Source organism: Pseudorca crassidens, chromosome 2 (genome assembly GCF_039906515.1).
Source record: "Pseudorca crassidens isolate mPseCra1 chromosome 2, mPseCra1.hap1, whole genome shotgun sequence".
NCBI classification, from domain to species: domain Eukaryota; kingdom Metazoa; phylum Chordata; class Mammalia; order Artiodactyla; family Delphinidae; genus Pseudorca; species Pseudorca crassidens.
In genome coordinates, this window is record NC_090297.1 from 129,180,721 (window position 1) to 129,199,217 (window position 18,497).

At 37.8% G+C, this 18,497-nt stretch overlaps 1 protein-coding gene across 4 annotated transcripts in view; it reads left to right on the forward strand.

Annotated features, from left to right (window-relative positions):
- The window catches only part of ZBTB37 (zinc finger and BTB domain containing 37), a 28,777-nt gene extending 10,348 nt beyond the window's left edge, over positions 1-18,429 (forward strand). For all 4 annotated transcript variants that reach the window (XM_067728685.1, XM_067728686.1, XM_067728683.1 and 1 more), the window contains exon 4: positions 1,256-18,429. In XM_067728685.1, the coding sequence (XP_067584786.1) occupies positions 1,256-1,744 (489 nt within the window). In that variant the 3' untranslated portion in view covers positions 1,745-18,429. The remainder of the gene's footprint in view (positions 1-1,255) is intronic.
- The last annotated feature ends 68 nt before the right edge of the window (positions 18,430-18,497 follow it).

The following is an 18,497-nucleotide window of genomic DNA, read 5'->3' on the forward strand; positions in this document are numbered from 1 at the left end:
GCAAAATCAGAAACCAAGTCTTTTTTTTTTTTTTTGGTGACTTTTTTTTTTAACTTATTTACTTATTTATTTATTTTGGTTGTGCCAGGTCTTAGTTTCGGCTCCAGAGCTCCTTAACTGTGGCTTGGCGGCTCCTTAGTTGCAGCAGTCTGGCTCCTTAGTTGTGGCATGCAAACTCTTAGTTGCAGCATGTGTGTTGGATCTAGTTCCCTGACCAGGGATTGAACCCGGGCCCCCTGCATTGGGAGCACGGAGTCTTATCCACGGCACCAGCAGGGAGGTCCCAGAAACCAAGTCTTGTACTTCTTTCTCTGTGGCACCTGTCATTGTATTTGGTGGACAATAGTCACTCAGTAAATACTTACTGAGTATCAAATTGTGAAGAGGTTATAGGAGGGAATAACCAAGTTAGTAAATTCATATCTCAGCCTAGTTTCCTTTCCCAGCTCTTTTGCCAGTTTTCTCTGAGGTCAGTTAAACTTTTATTAGTCTTTAGAATGAAGAAAATGTGTTGGTGTGGTACTAAAATATTTTGGGGTAAAAAGGAATACTGTCACCTACAAATTATATACATTTTTATAAAGCTAGTTACTGTTGGGTTAAATTTTAGTATTAATGATAATGCCATAAATATGATTTATAATGTGCTTGCCATAATGTATTCTGTACTATCCGATATAGTAGCCATTAGCCATGTCACATGTGGCTATTTAAATTTAAATTTTAGTTAACTGAAAGCAATTAAAATGAAAAATTCAGTTCCTCAGTCACACTAGCAAATTACACATGCTTAATAGCCACATGTGCCTGGTGGCAACTGTATTAGGTGGTGTGGATTATCAAGTATTTCCATCATCACAGAAAGTTGCCTAAGTTGCCAACATTGCCTAAGTACCTACCTGATTGTCTAGACTATAATTGCAAATTAGAGTCCAAATGGATGGTATTAGTGGGCTTAGATTCTCGTACCACCACAAATTAAACATTCAGCAGGGGTTTAATAAGCATGCAGTTTTTCAGCAAGAAAGTAACTCAGCTGTCCTGTTCTTTTATGGTAATGGAATAGAGTGGCCTCGATTTTTTTTTTTAATTTCTATCTTAACATCTTTACTTTTTCATAGTAATTAATTTCCTATTTGGATCGCTACAAAAAATAAGCATATAGCTAAGTAACAGAGGTAAAAATAGATTTGATGTCTTTTACTCTATATACGTAATAATACATATTCTTTCTTATTGTCCTCACCTGGTACAGGTAGAAGAGTCAGCAATGATGGGAGTAAGTGGCTATGTGGAGTATCTCCGAGAGCAGGAAGTATCTGAGCGGTGGTTCCGGTATAACCCCCGTCTCACCTGTATCTACTGCGCCAAATCTTTCAACCAGAAGGGGAGCCTGGACCGCCACATGCGCCTGCACATGGGGATTACACCATTCGTCTGCCGCATGTGTGGCAAGAAATATACCCGGAAAGATCAGCTGGAGTATCACATCCGCAAGCACACAGGCAACAAGCCCTTTCACTGTCATGTTTGTGGCAAAAGTTTCCCCTTCCAGGCCATCTTGAATCAGCACTTTCGCAAAAACCACCCTGGCTGTATACCCCTGGAGGGGCCTCATAGCATCTCCCCTGAAACAACTGTCACATCTCGGGGACAAGCCGAGGAAGAGTCACCTTCACAAGAAGAGACAGTTGCTTCTGGGGAAACTGCCCAGGGCTCTGTGTCCACTACTGGGCCAGATTGAAACAGCGAGGAGGTGGGGCAGACTCTCTTCCCCTTTGGGCCGTAAGTAACCAGCATCACGGCCATGGGCTGGTACTTAGATTCACAAAATGCCACAACACCAGATCAGAAGATGTTAGCAAGATGTTGTATCAGCAACATACACAAAAGCACTAGAGGCTCTTCCCCTCTTTCTTCCCACCTCACACTTTGGAAAATAATCAAGCAAATCAACTTTCTAATTCAGGGATCAACAGCCTTGGTTTGTTAACTTTATAAAAAAAAAATTTTTTTTAACAAAACAATGATAAGTGATCATTTATCTACCAGTCATGTTTGAACACTGTACTTTGGTCCATATCACCCTGGTGGCTGTAATTGCCCAGATCTGAAAAATGAAGCAGGAGCCTTGGTCATCTGAACCAGCCAGCCACAAGAGAGAAGGAAGTAATCATGATGGTGATGATGAGGGGGAATTTCTCTTCTTCCTTCCCTGCCAGAACATGCAGTTTCTTATCTCAAGAAGGGGGAAAAAAAAAAAAAGAATCCCAGTGGTTCTTTTTGTTTTGAAAGGTTAGATTAATCTTTGCCCTGACAAGGCGTCTGATACTTTGCCTGATTGTTTCATGTATGCAGCCATCTTGGAGCAGTATTCTGATGGGCAGCATCACCTGAAGCACTTTAGGCACCTGGAAGTGAAATGAGCAGCAAAGTGTTTGCAATATGTAGTTCTGCATTTGGGGCCTGGGTGTTGTGTTGAGGAAGGGGGGAGCAGGGAAGGAAGTGTTTTTGCTCTGCAATTATCGAACAGCACAGAGGCAGCCGTACTGCAACTTCCTGATTGGTATTTGTAAGCCATAGTGCTTATATATCTTAAGGTGTTAGGAAATGGCTCTAGTCCAGATGAGTTAACGCGTAAGGCTGACTACCAAAGTTTCATCCAGCCTCTTCGGCTCCTAGCTTCACATAACAGCAATATTATGCATCAAAAATGTCACTTTACAGTGAAATGAGCCTGGATTGTATTTTTAAATCCACAGGTCTCCATATTTGATAACTTTTATATGACATTTTAAACACACTTTTTTCGCAATATTGTGGTTGTAGAAATTCAATATTATGCTTCTTACTGCAACTACAGTTCCATTTCCTTCTACATATGTGATAGTTTATATTTTCAGTCCAATAGAAGAACCTCACTAAATCCATGTCTTGCGTCTGCAAACTTAGTAATTCGTAAACCAACCATCAGCAAATTGCTGGTGACTCCAAGAGCTTTGCTTTTTAATAATACACTACAGGGCATTTACCAGAAAACATCATGCACAATCATGTTGCAATAAATTGATCAAGGGATTGATTTTGATCAGGTTTGGTTACTTAATCATTCCTAAGATTTTTAAAACTTCAAGGGACCTTTTTGGTAATTCTGGGTATTTCTGAGATTCTTAATCCAGCACTGAGAGTCAGAAAGAATTTACTGAACATGTAGAGCTTTAGATGCCCTGTCTTGCGTGCAGAGAATGAAGGAGGATTATTAAGGGATGCAGGCAAGTAGATGCTTACAAGTTACAGTGCAAATAGAAAAGAGAAAAATCTGTAGCTTCTCTTAATTGATCATTAATTTTTTACAGAGTATTTAAATATGTAGTGGTTTAAGAAATTGTTTTGGTGCAGGGGCATAGATGATTGTAAAAGAGATTTGGGAGAGGGGCTGATCATGCCTGAACTGGTGGTGAGCCATTTGTGAGAACATTAGTAGTGTGCTCCCTTCCTGAGACTGCTTGGGTATGTGAAAAAGTGGGTAGGAAAGAATGGCGTTGCTTTGATGATAGGAAGTTAGAATGCAAAGGGTAATTCTTAAGCAATCTGAGACCTGTACATACATATACAGCTGCACCATATCACTAATGAACGGTTATTTTTTCTTCTGGAAAAACAATGCATCTTTTAATAGGAATGCAATAATGCTACCATTTGATTAGAGCCTACCCTTAAACATTATTTTGAAGCCGTATTTTGTCTTCAGAAGACATAGACTATGGCATTCTCCTCTTTAGATGGGCAACAGCATGATAGGGTGAAAACTGTCGCCTAGGGCCGTCTTAGGGACCAACTATGCTCTGTGGCATAGAAAAAGTAGAGTTGAAATTAGACTGAAATCTTTAAGGAAACATTTCAGCTGGTAATCAATGCTTTCAGTGGACAGATTTTGCCATTACTAAATAGGGAGGTGAGAGGTACAGAATATGCTGCTTTAGATGGAGCTTTTAAGCCTACCAAAAATTGTTAAGTCCATCCTACTTTTCAGAAGTATTATGCTGGAAAGTTCTATATTGCTTTGTTAGTTTCTTAGATGTTATTTGAGAAAATAGAGCTATTTAAACTATTACCAAATTGTAAAAGTGAGGTGCAGTAATTTCTGTGAAGAGAAACTTTGCAGCATTTGTCAGTACTCCATCCAGGGTTAGCAACAAACATTTTAAATGAAGTAGGGACTGTCTGATAGATGTGGAAATGCTATGAGTGTTTGATGGGTTCCCCCTCCCTTTTTATTCACTGCTAATAGGTTTTTGCTGTATCTGTACTGTGAATAGAGTGCTTCTCGGTCATCTAGGACCACATCAGCACAATCGTGTTTGCTGGTTCTCTCCTCTTAACTGGCCTAGGGCAGAGCCGTGAAATTCATGAAAATTCAAGCCAGCCTAACTTTTAAACAAATTTACGTTTCTGAAAGCAGTTTCCCCATTTTAGTTAGAAGAGATATTACTCTAAATAACTATCCAAGATTCTTATCCAGGTTCACTGTGACATTGTCCTAGTTCTTAGCTAACATCACTGTAGGGTCATAGGAGTTAGTAGTGTTCTATCTACCTTAATGAATAGCTATATAGGTGTGTGCACAGAGGATACCTCTCTTAAGGATGTACTAAATGGACTTTAGCTAATGCTGAAAACTCATTACCAAATTTTAACTTGCACGTGTCACCTTGTGAAGGGAACAGCATTAGCAGTGAGAGCTAAATCATCATTAAGTACTTTAATGCCATGAAATAGCAAACACTGGGACTGTTTTCATTTATTGAGTAGCACTTAATAGCAAAGGAGCTACCCAATATTCTCAGCAAAAGAAGAGAGATGACAATATATTAATCTGCTTTCATTCTAAGAGGTACCTTTTATTCTCTCTCAGAACTCTGATACCAGTTTAAAATATGGCATTGGCATGAACAGTAATACTATACTTAGGCAGAAGGCTCTTTCTAATGACTTGTTCTCTCTTTACTCAGAACCATATTTACCTCTGAACTGAGTTGAATTTTACTTTATGTGAGTTGCAAACTACCCCCAAGCTATCCGTTATACTAGAGGGTCAAATCTAATCTTGAATGTGTAAAAATAAATTCGTTCCTGAAGGATAAAAATTGGAAAAGAAGGGAGATAGTAGTTAAGGGAAGTTTTCTCGTTGTTACTTTTTGGGTTTTTTTTTTCAATGTTTCCAGTTCCCTCTACATCATTGAAACAGGGTTTTCCAAAGATGGCATGACAATAGAAATAAACCATTTTCCTACTAACTTCATAGTTCAATCAGGCCTTGGTTGGAAGTGGTTTTATGGAAGAGTGAAATAGTGAACATCATCCTTAATAGCTGAAAGTCTTTAGTCAAGAAATAACTTTTGAAAAGTTTTAGCTGTTACTTAACACTAATTTTGTTTTAACTGGTAAAAATGATATTTTATTTGACTGGAAGATCTAATTTAAAGAAATGAAAGCAATGGGTAATGGAAAGGAAATTAAATTGAACAAAGATAAAAGTCTTCTAAGTCATAGTAGAAAGGCATTTAATCAGGAAGGAGTTGGAATCTTAGAAGTTTTTATTTTTTCAGCTGCAACAGATGTGGGTTTTTTTTCTCTTCCTCAAATGTTCTCCTTATCTGTATACTTACTCATTCAGTATTTTGGTTGCTGAGATTTAGAGAAGGGACAACTAGCAATTAAACCAGGTAAATCCCTTAATTTGAGAGGATGCCCCTTAGCAAAGTATATCTCTAGGATTTAGTAATTAGATCAAGGTTCAGCAAACCATAGCCCCCAGGCCAAATCCTGAGGTCACCTGTACTGTAAAGAAAGTGATAGTGGAATAAATCCACACCAGTTCGTTTTGGTATTGTTAATGGCTACTTTCTGCAATAGTGGCAAAGTCGAGTACTTTGACAGAGACCACATGGCCTGCAAAGCTTGAAAACAAAAGTTTGCCAAGTCCAGAATTAGATTTGAAACAATTACACCACTGCCTCTCAATTTGTCACTCTTGCCATTTTGCCTTTATAATAATAGTTTGGTTGAGGTTTTAAATTCATACTGCCGTATATGCATCAGTTTCTTGAAAGAGGTTGCCATCTTTTTCTAGATCCTTGTCTCATTTGTGCTCCTTCTTGAATCCCATTGCTTTAAAGCATTTAGAGTAGGCCTTATGATTTGTCCTTGCCTTAAAGCTGCATTAAAGTTTAGGATGGTAATTACAGATTTAAGAAAGTAATTTTTTAAAATAATTCCCATGCATAATAATGTAGGGTTAAATGAATACCATGTTTACCTAAAGTGCTGTAAGAAAAGTAATGTTTTTATAAGTGTTTTGCCATTTCTCTAAGTTAACATAATGATGATGATGGCAAGAATGAAGTTATTCCCACTAGTATTAAAATTTAATTTCTGTTATGAATAAGTGGTTTGATTCTTATCCAAAGTACTGTTTCTCTAGATTAGAAACCTCTACCCATTTCCTTTACTATAAATCTTCATTTCCTCAAGTAAACTCACTCTGTTCCATGTGGAATAGTAAAAAGCCAAAATCTTCCTTTTTTTTTTTAAGTCAGTGTTTTAAAACATAATGAAACATCTGAAGATTTAAAGTTCTTTTTAGACCTACCTTCCAATTTCTGTTATAGTTTGTAATGCTTCTAAATCTGTAATGGGCCATTATGTATTTGATTTGTGAATGTTCATTCTTACTGTTCAAATAGCTTATTTATTCCAGATGTGGAAAAAATGGAAAATGTTAGGATGATAATAAACAGAATTCCTTGCAAGAGGAGAATATAATTGCTCCCCATTTGGAAACAATACATGGACTTCTGAGGTAAATTTATCTGGGCAAAGTGTTCTAGGCCATGCTGATACAATACAGTGGATTTGATTCTTACTTTGTTGTGAGCTCTACCAAGACATACGAAGTTTGGATGAGTGACCTAGCTGCATATATGGCACCTCTTCAGTAGGCATTTTATTCTTAAAGTTGCCTTTTTTCTAAGTTGGATATTAGTAGGTTTTATATGTTACACCCTCCAAGTAATAGATAATCTTCATCTAGAAGGTTCCAGAATATTTGCTTAGGTGACATCTGCCTTGTCTTAGAGCACTTATAGTAATAGTGAGTTCTTGAGATTTTGGAGTGCTGCTTTTCTGGTTAATTTGGGATTCTGATGAATCTGGGGTAGAGGACTTGTGAAAGAAATCGTATTTAGGTAGCCCAGTGAATCATCTGCATCCACCACCATTTGAGGTCTTGGTAATAGATGTCATTTAAATACGAATCTGTTGAAAACAATGGCGTTTGCCAAGCATTATGACTTCTTTGATAATTATCAATCAGTCTTATGTTGCTTTGCCTCCTTTGCTTTTTAGTGTCTGTTTTCACTCTTATTCTTAAGTGGTGCTTTTCCCAGGGCCAGTCTTTTTACTTTGCATTAAGTATGTTTTCTTGCTCAGGACAAGCCAAAGTTGGATATTTTGAGTACTTTCAAACCCGACTTAATTACATTCCAAAGGATGTAATTGTTGATAGGAACAGTGATATCAAAACCTGCAAGATATCTGTACAGACTAGCCAGTTTTGTTGTGTAGGCAGACTATCTTTTCCCTCAATTGTAAGGAACAGCAATAACTTAGAAGGCAAATATTACCTGAAATATACAGTATATTCACAGAGTGTGCATATATAAGATAAATAAATATCTTACATCTTCTCCATTATCTGTATAATAAATACCTCCCATAGTAACATAATTAAGAAAGGTCCATTAGCTCAAACAGTGGAAGTTTTAAAAACAAAGCTTAGTTACAAAGGCAGAGCAGTTTAGGGAAAAAAAAACAAGAAAACACTTTTCTAATGCTTGCTTTTTTCATGTCTACTCAGTAAGTCCTGTTAAGGAAGCTAGAATTCACCACCCAGTTAAGAGAGAGATTTGTTCAGTATCTCATATGACCAACAACACAATTTAATATACTGTGAATTTTAGAATCTCAATCCATAATGCGGGAAGTCAAACTATGTATCTCATAGGAAAATGTTCCCTGTTCTATGAAATCACTTATCTTAAATGGTAGGTAGCATACAGGAGAATCTGTTCCATTAAGTAAATTTTTGTTCCATTAAGTAATTTTTGGTACCAGATAATCTGCTTGGAATTTGTATAACAAAATTGATCTTAGACATAGTTTAGATGTGGCTTCCTATACTTGAGAGTCCTAAACCCACTTGGTTAGAGGCTGGTGTATACTTTTAAAAGCCTGCACTTTTCACTACAGAGATAAAAGATCAAAAAGAAGGGGACAGAATTAACCATACTAAGTGCTTTAGGGACACAATTGCAGTAAATTCTCAAGATAATCCTATGAGGTAGTAATGGTAGTAACTAAGAATAGCGGACTTTAAGTGTTTACTATGAGTTAGGCACAGTTCTATGTGCCTCACCGTTAACTCATCTAATCCTTATGACAATCCCATTAGGGTAGATACTGTTATTATCCTCACTTTAGAGAGAAAGAAATGGAGACACAGAGAGGTTGACCTAGGCAGTCTTTCACTACACTTGACATTCTTAGTAGAGTATGTTGCCTTTAATAGGTGTAATTATACTACATTTTATAGATGAGGAAACTGTTGAGCCCAAGATTACACAATGGATAAACTGCAGAGCCAATATTTACCTATCTGATTCCAAAGCCCAGGCTATCTCCAGTACATCGTGTTAACTCTGTTTACTTATAAAGTTGGAGTGAACTAGAATATACAATAGCCAGTAACAGCACTGCTTTTAGTGAACTTTTAATTCAGGAATAAGTGATTGGAAGATTTCTTCATGAGATAAAGCAGTTGACCTCTGAGCAGATGTTGAATGATGAATTTTTTCTGGGGATATTGCCCACCAATTTAGAGGAGTTACCCATTTGGTAGTTCTAATTGTGAATGAGTGATTGAGTTACTACCAAGGCAAAAATTAAAAGATAGATAGCATTCCAGTTATCTATTGCTGTGTAATGAACTATCCTAAACCTTAGTGACTTAAAACAGCAACTACTTTATATATCGCATGATGTTGTGAATCAGAAATTCAGGAAAGGCTTGTCTAGGCAATTTCTTGCTCCCTGTGGTGACAGCTCAGGTCACCTGGTAGTATTCAGCAGGTGGTTGGACCGGTCAGGAGTGTCCAAGATGATCTCACATTCCTGACACCTTGGTAGGGAGGGCTAGAAGAATAGGCCCAGCAGGCCTCCTCTCCCTCTCTGGAGTCTCAGGGACTCTCCATCTGATCTCTCCATCATAGTAGTCAGAGTTATGAAATGGCAGCTCAGGCCTCCAAGAGGCTGGGCAGAGGATGCCAGTCCTCTTCAAGGCCAGGCCCAGAGCTATCATAGAGTCATCACCATACACTATTGGTCAAAGAAGTCACTGGTCAGCCCAGATTCAAGGGGAGAGGAAATACCTTACCACTTGATGGAAGATGTGTCAAGGATTTGGGGCCAACTTTAATCTGTTATAGGTAGCATTAGGTTTTTTTGATTTGTCTTAACTCTTGTGTGTTCATTTAGGTCAGTTGTTTGTGCCATAGAAACCATTTCTTATATCTACCATGGGTCAGTAAAGGAGCTAGAAGGAGAATGAGACAAATACCTGGAACAGATTTCTTTAGCTTCCCACCCCCTGAGTTTCATTTATGTTATAGCAAAATTTCCATTTTTTCTTTTGTTCCAAGTTCCAAATTATGAGCATTTGCCGTTTTTTGTTTTTTTTTTCCTGTGAAGCCACAGTAACTGTCTATGCTAAACCAGAAATACTCTAGAGGGAATAAAAAGCTTGCTGTTACAGACCTAGGTTTATTAGAGATGTCAGCTGTATTTAATTTACAAATAGGCAAGAACTCCTGTGGTATGGAAAGTTTATATGGCTGCTATATCTGTTTCAACAGGAGTTTCTATTGAGTGGCTAGATGGATTATATTCTTGAGATGATTGCAAGTTTTGCCTACATATCCTACACATCTTTACTGCCACCATACCACCTCTGGCACAAATTTGTGCTAGGAGAATAGGTTCATTCCATTTATATTACCTTCCATATGGGAAAATCCGTTGCCCAGTTTTATAGTTGTGAATCTTTTAAAATTATCAGTTGCTATCAGCTTCTGTTATATAGAATAACAAATCATTGAATTTGTACAATTTTTGGTTAGACTTGTCAAATTTAGGATGCTTTACTTAAATTCCTGCTGGCTTATAAATGGACTTTTATTTCCTTCAGAAGAAATAATGGCAGAGAATGGATTCTGCTCTAAAAATGATCATCCCCAAATGAATACACTTTCTAAGAGAAGAAAGGTTTGGTATTATCTATCCATTCCATGTATAGTGGTTTCCTAGAGAATTAGTTGTGAGGGCTTCTTGCTGGTCATCCCCAATTATCATATAGTGAAGAGATCTCTGTTTCCCGGTCAGGCCTCAGGAATTACAAATACAGGATATAAAAGGGGTACTCAGGGCTGAAGACTTAATTTAGGACTCTAGAAAATTCTGGGAAGAGAAAAGAAAGACTTCGGCATTTGTAGTTGAATAACCAGGGTTGGAATGTTTGATTCATTTAGGCATCAGGATTAATTAGATTTTATCATATAATGATTGGGGCAAATTTTGATGAATAAAAATAAAATAGCCTTAACATTTTCTTTTTTATCCATATTTCCACTCTGCTGTACCTCAAAGTCTGCTTTTTGTGACAGAGAAGGCTTTGAAAATATACTCCCAGGGAATGAAAAATTGGTTCTAGGTACTTTTGCTAGAACCATCTTTGCCATAGTCAACTTTGCTGCAAGCATTTTCACCTTATAACTAATTCGCTGTAAGGCAATTTTGCCATAAAAGATAAAAAATAAAAATAAAAAATAAAAGAGGGACATTAAAAAGGACATAATGCAGCATGAAAAATGAATAACAAAATTAAAAAAAAACTTTATTGCAAAATACAAAATATTTGAATACCTCTAAAATGTGTGTAGATTCATGGCAATCCTGCACAAATAACTGATTTTGTGTGTTGTACCTAAGCACTTGTCTTCCAGGTCTTTCATTCTTAGTATTTTATACTTTTTTTTTTTTTTTTTTGCTTGTTGATTCATCTCCTCATTCAGCATTGTTCTTTTTCTTTTTGCTTAAATTTCTTCCTTCATTAAGAGAGGTATCAGTTTCCAAATACCAGGATGCATGTTTGTAGCCAAGCTTTGTATCGCATCGTGAAAGCCTCTGCACTGTTGTTTGTTCTTGGCATTTTGTCATATGTCCATTCATAGACTTTCCAAAGTTCTGTGGGAAATGTGGATTCAACTCTGCACCTTTGAGGCTTTTGGCCTCTTTATCCTCCAATGTAGTGTTTCAAAATAAGAAACCAGCTCTTGGGGCAAATCATCATTATCTGTCAGCTCAATAAAGGCATCAGTAATGTTGCTAACTGGGAGAAATGCCAGTCGAAACCAAACTATCAAACCAAAAACTCATCCAGTTATTTTATCTTTTGGGGCAAAAACTGTCTTATGACCAATTAGTTATGCTGTGAAAATGTTTGCAGCAAAGATGCTTATAGTGAAAATACTGGACACTTGAAAAATATTTGATAATCTAAGAAGATGCCACTCATTCGGTTTCTTACAGCTCTTTGGGCCCTCCTCTAGATTCTCTGTGACTCTTAAATTTGAAATCATCTGGTGGTTGCACGAAAACTAAGTATAGTTGTTTCTTGAACAATGTGGGAGTTAGGGTGCCGACCTCTGCAAGTGGAAAATCCCCCTATAACTTATAGTTGGCCTCCGTTTCTGTGGTTCCTCTGCATCCAGGGATTCAACCAACCACTGATGGTGTAGTACTGTAGTATTTACTATTGAAAAAAACCTGGCTATAAATGGATCCATGCAGTTCAAACCCATGTCGGTCAAGGGTCAACTGTACTGTGGTCTCAAATTGAAAAAGAGAACAAAGTCAGAAGGGAACCTGCAGACTGACAAAATACTTATTCTTTCTTTTCAGCATCACAAGTCTAAACCATTTAATAACCACATCCTGAGAAATTCCTTAAGGTTTAGATTTCTGCTTTTAGCATATCTTGTGGCAGATGTTTTGACATTTTTGAAGGTGATCTACTGAGTTTCCTATAAATAGAATCCTAACTACAGTGGTTCTTAAAGAACCACTGCAAAAACAGAATTACAACACAGGGAACAAAGCTTAAAATGTGTTTCCTCTGGAAGCCAAGATGCTAAATCAGGAGTCACTACATGTGGCTGGAATCCACCTCTAGAATGGCTATCAGCCAGATAGCAAAGATATTTAGAATTTATATGGTATTTGATATTTTTACAAAAATGATTTTAAATCATGTAACTTGAAGTTTTAAAAAATGAGCCTGTTTTCTTTTTGGAAAAGTGGGCCAATAAAAATAACACTAATATAATTCAATTGTATATGCATGTGCATTGAACACAGAGTGGTATACTAAAGATAGTTCATGCAAATAACTTTTGTGGGAAGTTTGGCTATTTTCTTAATACCTTTTTTTCATAAATGTATGTTTATAAATATATTTACTCATCCACTATGACCTTGGTAGCTTTAGAAGCATTTTGTTAGCTGTATCATTGATTATAAAAATCAAATTCTTGGCATAGTAGGCTATGAGAGCTTTTAGTTGCTTTGTTTGTATTTTGGCTAAGAAAATTGTTTCTTGCACTTTCTATTTATAAAGATGTTATAACACTTTGCACCCACTTAGTGCAGCTGTTCTTCAGCGACATAAGATGTAGGCGTTAAAGTGAAATGTATGTTTAGAAGCCTGGCAAAAGGAGGGATCTCAAAAGAACAAATTTGGCTTGCATCTACCTGAGAAAAGCTGAGGATAATATAAAATTTAGATTGAAAGTGTCTGTTGGGCTAGGTGTACAGTTGCTGCAAGTTGCAATATCATTGTGAGTTGCCAGCTATGTGTATGTGATTTTATGTATGTATGTGAGAAAAAGGTGTCTGATGAAGGCAGATAAGTCAGTGTAGAAAATTCTACCTCCCATTAAAGACTGAGAATATTCCAAGATTGCCCTGTAGCCCCTTAGGCAGGAGGCTGGATTCCTCAGCCACCATCCACCCCATTCTCTTGTACTCACTTCAGCTCCTCTACCTCTGAGCACTTGGCTGAAGATAGAGTGTAGCTTTCTGTAGCAAGCAAAGGAAAGCCAGACCCAAAATATAGAGACTGCAGTATCTCACTTCTTGTCATGTTCAGATGTCAATGTTTGGTTTCATTGCCCAAATCAAACAGAACACTTGGGTTTAGTGCTTTTATCCACTGGCTTCTATTTGGCAAGAGTAGCCCGTGGAAGTGGAGTCTTTCTGTTGTTTTTAAAGGTGCACTCAACTCCTTTTAATGATGTGAAAATTTTGTTTGAATCCTGAGGGTTTTTTTTTTTTTTAATTGCCATTTGCAGTCCATTTTGGGGGACTGGAATATCAACCATATTTTCCTGATAATGAGCCTTCTGCCAATATCTTAACTTGCAGTTTTGCATGCAGTTTTTTGGATGACCTGTTTTGCTTTTAGACACTCCGAAGAGAGATTTTTCTGGTTTTAATGCCAATACTGTTAAAATAGTCAGGATGGCCTGTTGTGGGTGTCAGGAAATTCAGTTTTGGAAGTAAAATGCCACTAGGCAGGCCACCTAATCTTTAAATGCAGTTGTAGCACTCAACTGATTTGCTGTTTGGGGCACAAGTACACTGAGCCAAGTCAGGATACCTACCGTGTGAACATTTGTTACAGCTGAGGAAGGACTACTGGCCTTTTCAGAAATATCCCAGAATGCTTTCCACCTTTTCATTTCTAATGCACTGGCTGGTTGTAATTCCACACAGGGATTCTCTGATTAGGAGTGAAAATGAGAGAGTGATCCATTTTCAGATTTTTAGAGGTTGGCATCTGTGTTTTAGGTACTAGCTGATAAGTATTTACTTTCCTGGTGACTGGGTAGGGCAAGTGACAATACAGTGTGAAATTCCAAATGAGACAAGCAGTACTCATTGGTGACAACTGATATAGTAACGTTCGCCTAAATACAGTATGAATGCTATAGGGAGATAGGCAGTAAAATCATGTGAATCTATTCACCACAGCTATTTTTTTTCTAACTATAGAATCATTGTCAACCTATAAGCCATGCTCCTAATATCCTAGACTCAGGAATTAACTCCTGCTGGCTTATCTTTTGTTTGTGCGCAGAGTTTTGGCCTAGGCCTGTGCCGAGCTGTTTTGCTACAAACACATACTTAAGGTGCAGTCTTACTAAGTCAATAATATACTGTCAGCAGTGCAGCCTGTTTTACAGCCACAGTGATTTATTGAAATACAAAACAAACAAAAAAGTGAGAAATGCCTAGGTAATTTGTTTGAGGCATGTTAAATCTGTTAATCTGGGAGGAAGCATAGAGTCTTATCTTTCTTCTATCTGGCTTAGGTGAACAGTGACCTTAGTGCTTTCTGTTACAGAGCCAGTTGACCTAGGCAAGTAGTTCTCCATCTTGGCTGCACATTAGAATCACCTGGGGCATTTAAAAAAGTACTGATGCCTGGGGCCTCCTCTAGACCTTCACGTTTAAGTGGCCTGCTGTGCAACCTGGGCTTTAAAAGCTCCTCAGATGATTTTAATGGGCAGCCAAGGTTGAGAATCATTTTCTAGGTAGTCCTGAATGGTCTTTGGCAGGATAACCTCTACCTGGTTCTCTTTTGTCATAAGATACCTTTATTGGTATCCCAGGCATGGCTCTGAGTTTAAAACTTAGAGTGGGCCAAGGCTCAAGTGGTAAAATGGATCATTTATTTGTCCTCAGAGTAATTCAGTAGAGAGATGTTGCCATCCACCCAGTTTCCTCTCTATACCAAAGTATGCATAAGTCAGCAAAACAGATTTTCAAAGTCTGCTCCCTAGAATCCTCTTTCCCTTGCATATGTGATTTAAGTGGAGATTTTTTTTAACTCTGCTAGCTGAAATGGAGCGCTTGAACTTATTAAGAGAGCCAAGCCCAAGCCACCTAGGGTGATTTTTATTTGTAAAGTAAGCAGGTGGCATTGTTAAGAAAAAGGAGGGCCCTTTCTGGGGTGATGGTGATGTATTTGATTGTTTCTTAGCCTGTCTTCTAAGTGGGATTTCGATGTAAAGCGACTTTCACTTTTCCGTGTTTCTTTGTGAATTAAATGCACTAGCTAAGGCGTAAATATTTCTGAGTTTTACATGAAATGTGAAGTGAGTCATTTCAGCATATTTGTTCCAGGATATCAAAGACTTAACCCAGTAATTCCCAAATGAGTTTTCATATCTTTCATTCTCCCACCCAGGTATAAAGATACCTGCCCATGGCAACCTCACACGTGATAATGGGGAGGGGAGAACTGTTTGATTATCCTTAAAAAAGTGAGAATCACCATTCAAACTAATTAGCTACCAAGTGATTTCTAATTCATGAAAGAAATTTGTGTTTAAGAGCAAGTTCAAATATAGCAGTCTCTCATCTGAGAGACTGCCGGCACTGTAGAAATTTTCATTCATATATTGCCTACAAATAATTGATAATTTCAATTTCAAATAGGTGGTGTGTTTGAGAAGAAAAAGTGGGTGGAAGGAAAAATTGCTAGTGCAGAGGACTGAATTAGCATCAGGCTATGAAATTTCATTAAAATAACATTAAGGCCTGGCTGTTTGCTTAGCATGTATATGCTGCAATGTCAGAGAAAACCGCCTCCTATGCCTTAGAAGATTTGTGAAGGCTTCCTTATATTGTGTGGAATAGAAAAGCAATAGCCTTTGAGACTTGTTTGCATCCGGAGAGTAGCCCATTAGGGTTTTCATACTGAGGAACATGGTGGAGTACTGTGAAACACTGTTGAACTTTATGCAGATCACACCGCACTGGATTTTAAGATTTAGGGAAGGAGAGTAGAGGAGGAGAAGGGGGAAGTAATGGTAAAAATATACAGAGAGAAACTTGTACTATATTTTACACCAGTAATGAAAGAAATTCCCTATCAGGAATTCTTTATCAGGACTGTGAAGCTCTGCCAAGTTCTTCTGTCCTACTGACTGGCTTGCTGATTCCTCTTAAACCTTTAAGAAATCCTTTATGAAAGAGCTAAACAAAAGCTGGTCTGACTGCAGTTTCACCACCCTGTCCCATCCCCCTATTCACAACAAAAGAAAAACATTCCCAAACTATAGGCAAAAGAAATGTCTCAGTCCGTTAACTTTTCATCCTCTATGGTCTATGTTCACTGTTTTAGCCTGTTGAATTATTTTGTGATCTAATGGCAGAACTTAAATAGATCTGCCAGATCAGTCAGGAATCAATGGCTTCTCCTTTAAGAAATCTTAAAATCAGAACTCTCAATTTTTGGCACGTCAGCATAAGTGAGTAAAGGGAGAAGTAGGTTGAAAGAGCACTTAGGGAATTCCCTGGCGGTCCAGTGGTTAGTGGGTCCTTGGCGCTTCCACTGCCAAAGGCCTGGGTTCAATCCCTGGTCAGAGAACTAATAAGATCCCGCAAAGCCACTTAGATTTCCCTTAGATATCCTGGCTTCTCATAATTTCAGGTGGGACCCACTTATGCTCTGTCTCTGAGAAGAAAAGACAAGACAGAGGGTTCTAAGGTAGAAAAGTCAATGTAGCCGAAATATGGTTTCCTTCAGATGGATATAGTCGGAAAGAAATCTGTCCACCTGTTCTCAATGGTGCTTATATGGTGGGTGACAGCTGTCTCCCATCTACCTGTCCCTGGCACTGTGCCTTCCCACTGGTCACTGTGAAAAGCAGATCACACTGGACTCAGAGGCCAGAATCCAGGACAATTTCCCCCTTCTCATCACTTCTTCATACAGCTAATAATGTAGCATTTACTTCTCTTTGGAAAATTCTTGGGTTTGTCCCCCAAGAAATAGTAAAGCATTTATAGGAAAACAGAAAGTAAGATTCTGGTGGTAGCTATCAAATAAAGAGATTACAGGAAAATTTTAACTTCCCCTCAGCTGATATTTATTGATAGCAAGGACCAACTATGCCTCCTCATCCTGAGTTTCTAAAGGCTACCATAATATTTCTAAGCAACAAACTTATCTAACATTTTTTCACTTGTTAATCAAGGATTCATATTAAAACAGACAATCAATTTCTAAAATGTTGTTATCCCTGAAAGGGAATGAGATAGAGTTTTTAACTAGAAGAACCTACCGGTCTGTTTTTTCCCTTTGAAAAAACTAACATTTGAGGTTTGTGTCTTTCATCTGAAGCGATTACTCCATTAATAAAGATGCCTCAGAAAAGTCCGTGAGCCAGGCTAGCACTCTTGCACCTCTGAGGGTGCTGGACTGGGTTTGTACATCTTATTTCCTTAGAGAATATCTGTTTTTATTATGACCTTAACTATAAATACCTATATATAGGAATAGGATTTTCTCTCACCCCACCCTCTTTTAATCATTATCACTTAAGTGTAAACCACACCTCCCCCCACCCCACTTTTACTGAAAAAAATGCACTTTAATTCCTAAGGAGAGTGGCTGTTCCTTGCCCTGAAGCCAGATTACTTCAGGAGGAGAGTTAAGGGAGAACTCTTGGTGACCTCGTAAAATTAACTAAATTCCGTAATGTAAACACAGAAATCAACCATTTTTAAGCTGCCCCCCACCCCCAGCCAAAGGGAAAAAGAAACAACCAAATGAAAAAGTTCAAAATGCCTACCTTGATTTTGGAAGTTTCACTGGGGAAAATACCCAATGTTAAATTATTTTCTCAGCTACCAAATTATCAGAAACTTGTGGGTGGTTTCGTGGGAGGCTGAGACTTTTTTTTTTAATAAAAGGCAAGTGAATCACAGGCTACCAAATATCCTGATTTGTGTCGTTTCTAAGTATCAGATTTGTTCTCTCCCTTAATTTGACAGGCGTTCTCAGTCTCTCCTCCTGTAGATTCTGTCCTTCCCCTGATGACAAGCCAATAGTTCTTGGTGGGGTTGCATGCCTCCTAGAGCCCCAGGAGCCCTGTTGTGTCGGGGGAGGGGGGAGGGCAGGAGGGTGGGCAGAGACTGGGGTTGGGGGAGGGAGATTCAGAGAAAGTGAAAATATATGGGTTTATATAAACATATTTAAAGCAGTTTAGCAAAAGCTTTCTCGTTGAACAGCTTTAAGAACAATGTGAATGAAATCTTAGCAACTTGGTTAGTAATTTGAAAAGTCTATTAATGTATACTTGAAATTCTGTTTGTATAAAAATACATTTTCCTCTTTATTTTAACACTGTGTAAAAGAACATTATGCATGTTGAGTGGTTTGAGAATTAAATGATTTAATATTCAGATTTGAATCTCTGTCTTTTCTGTATAGAGATTAATTTGTTTTAAATTTTTGGATTTTTTTAGTATGA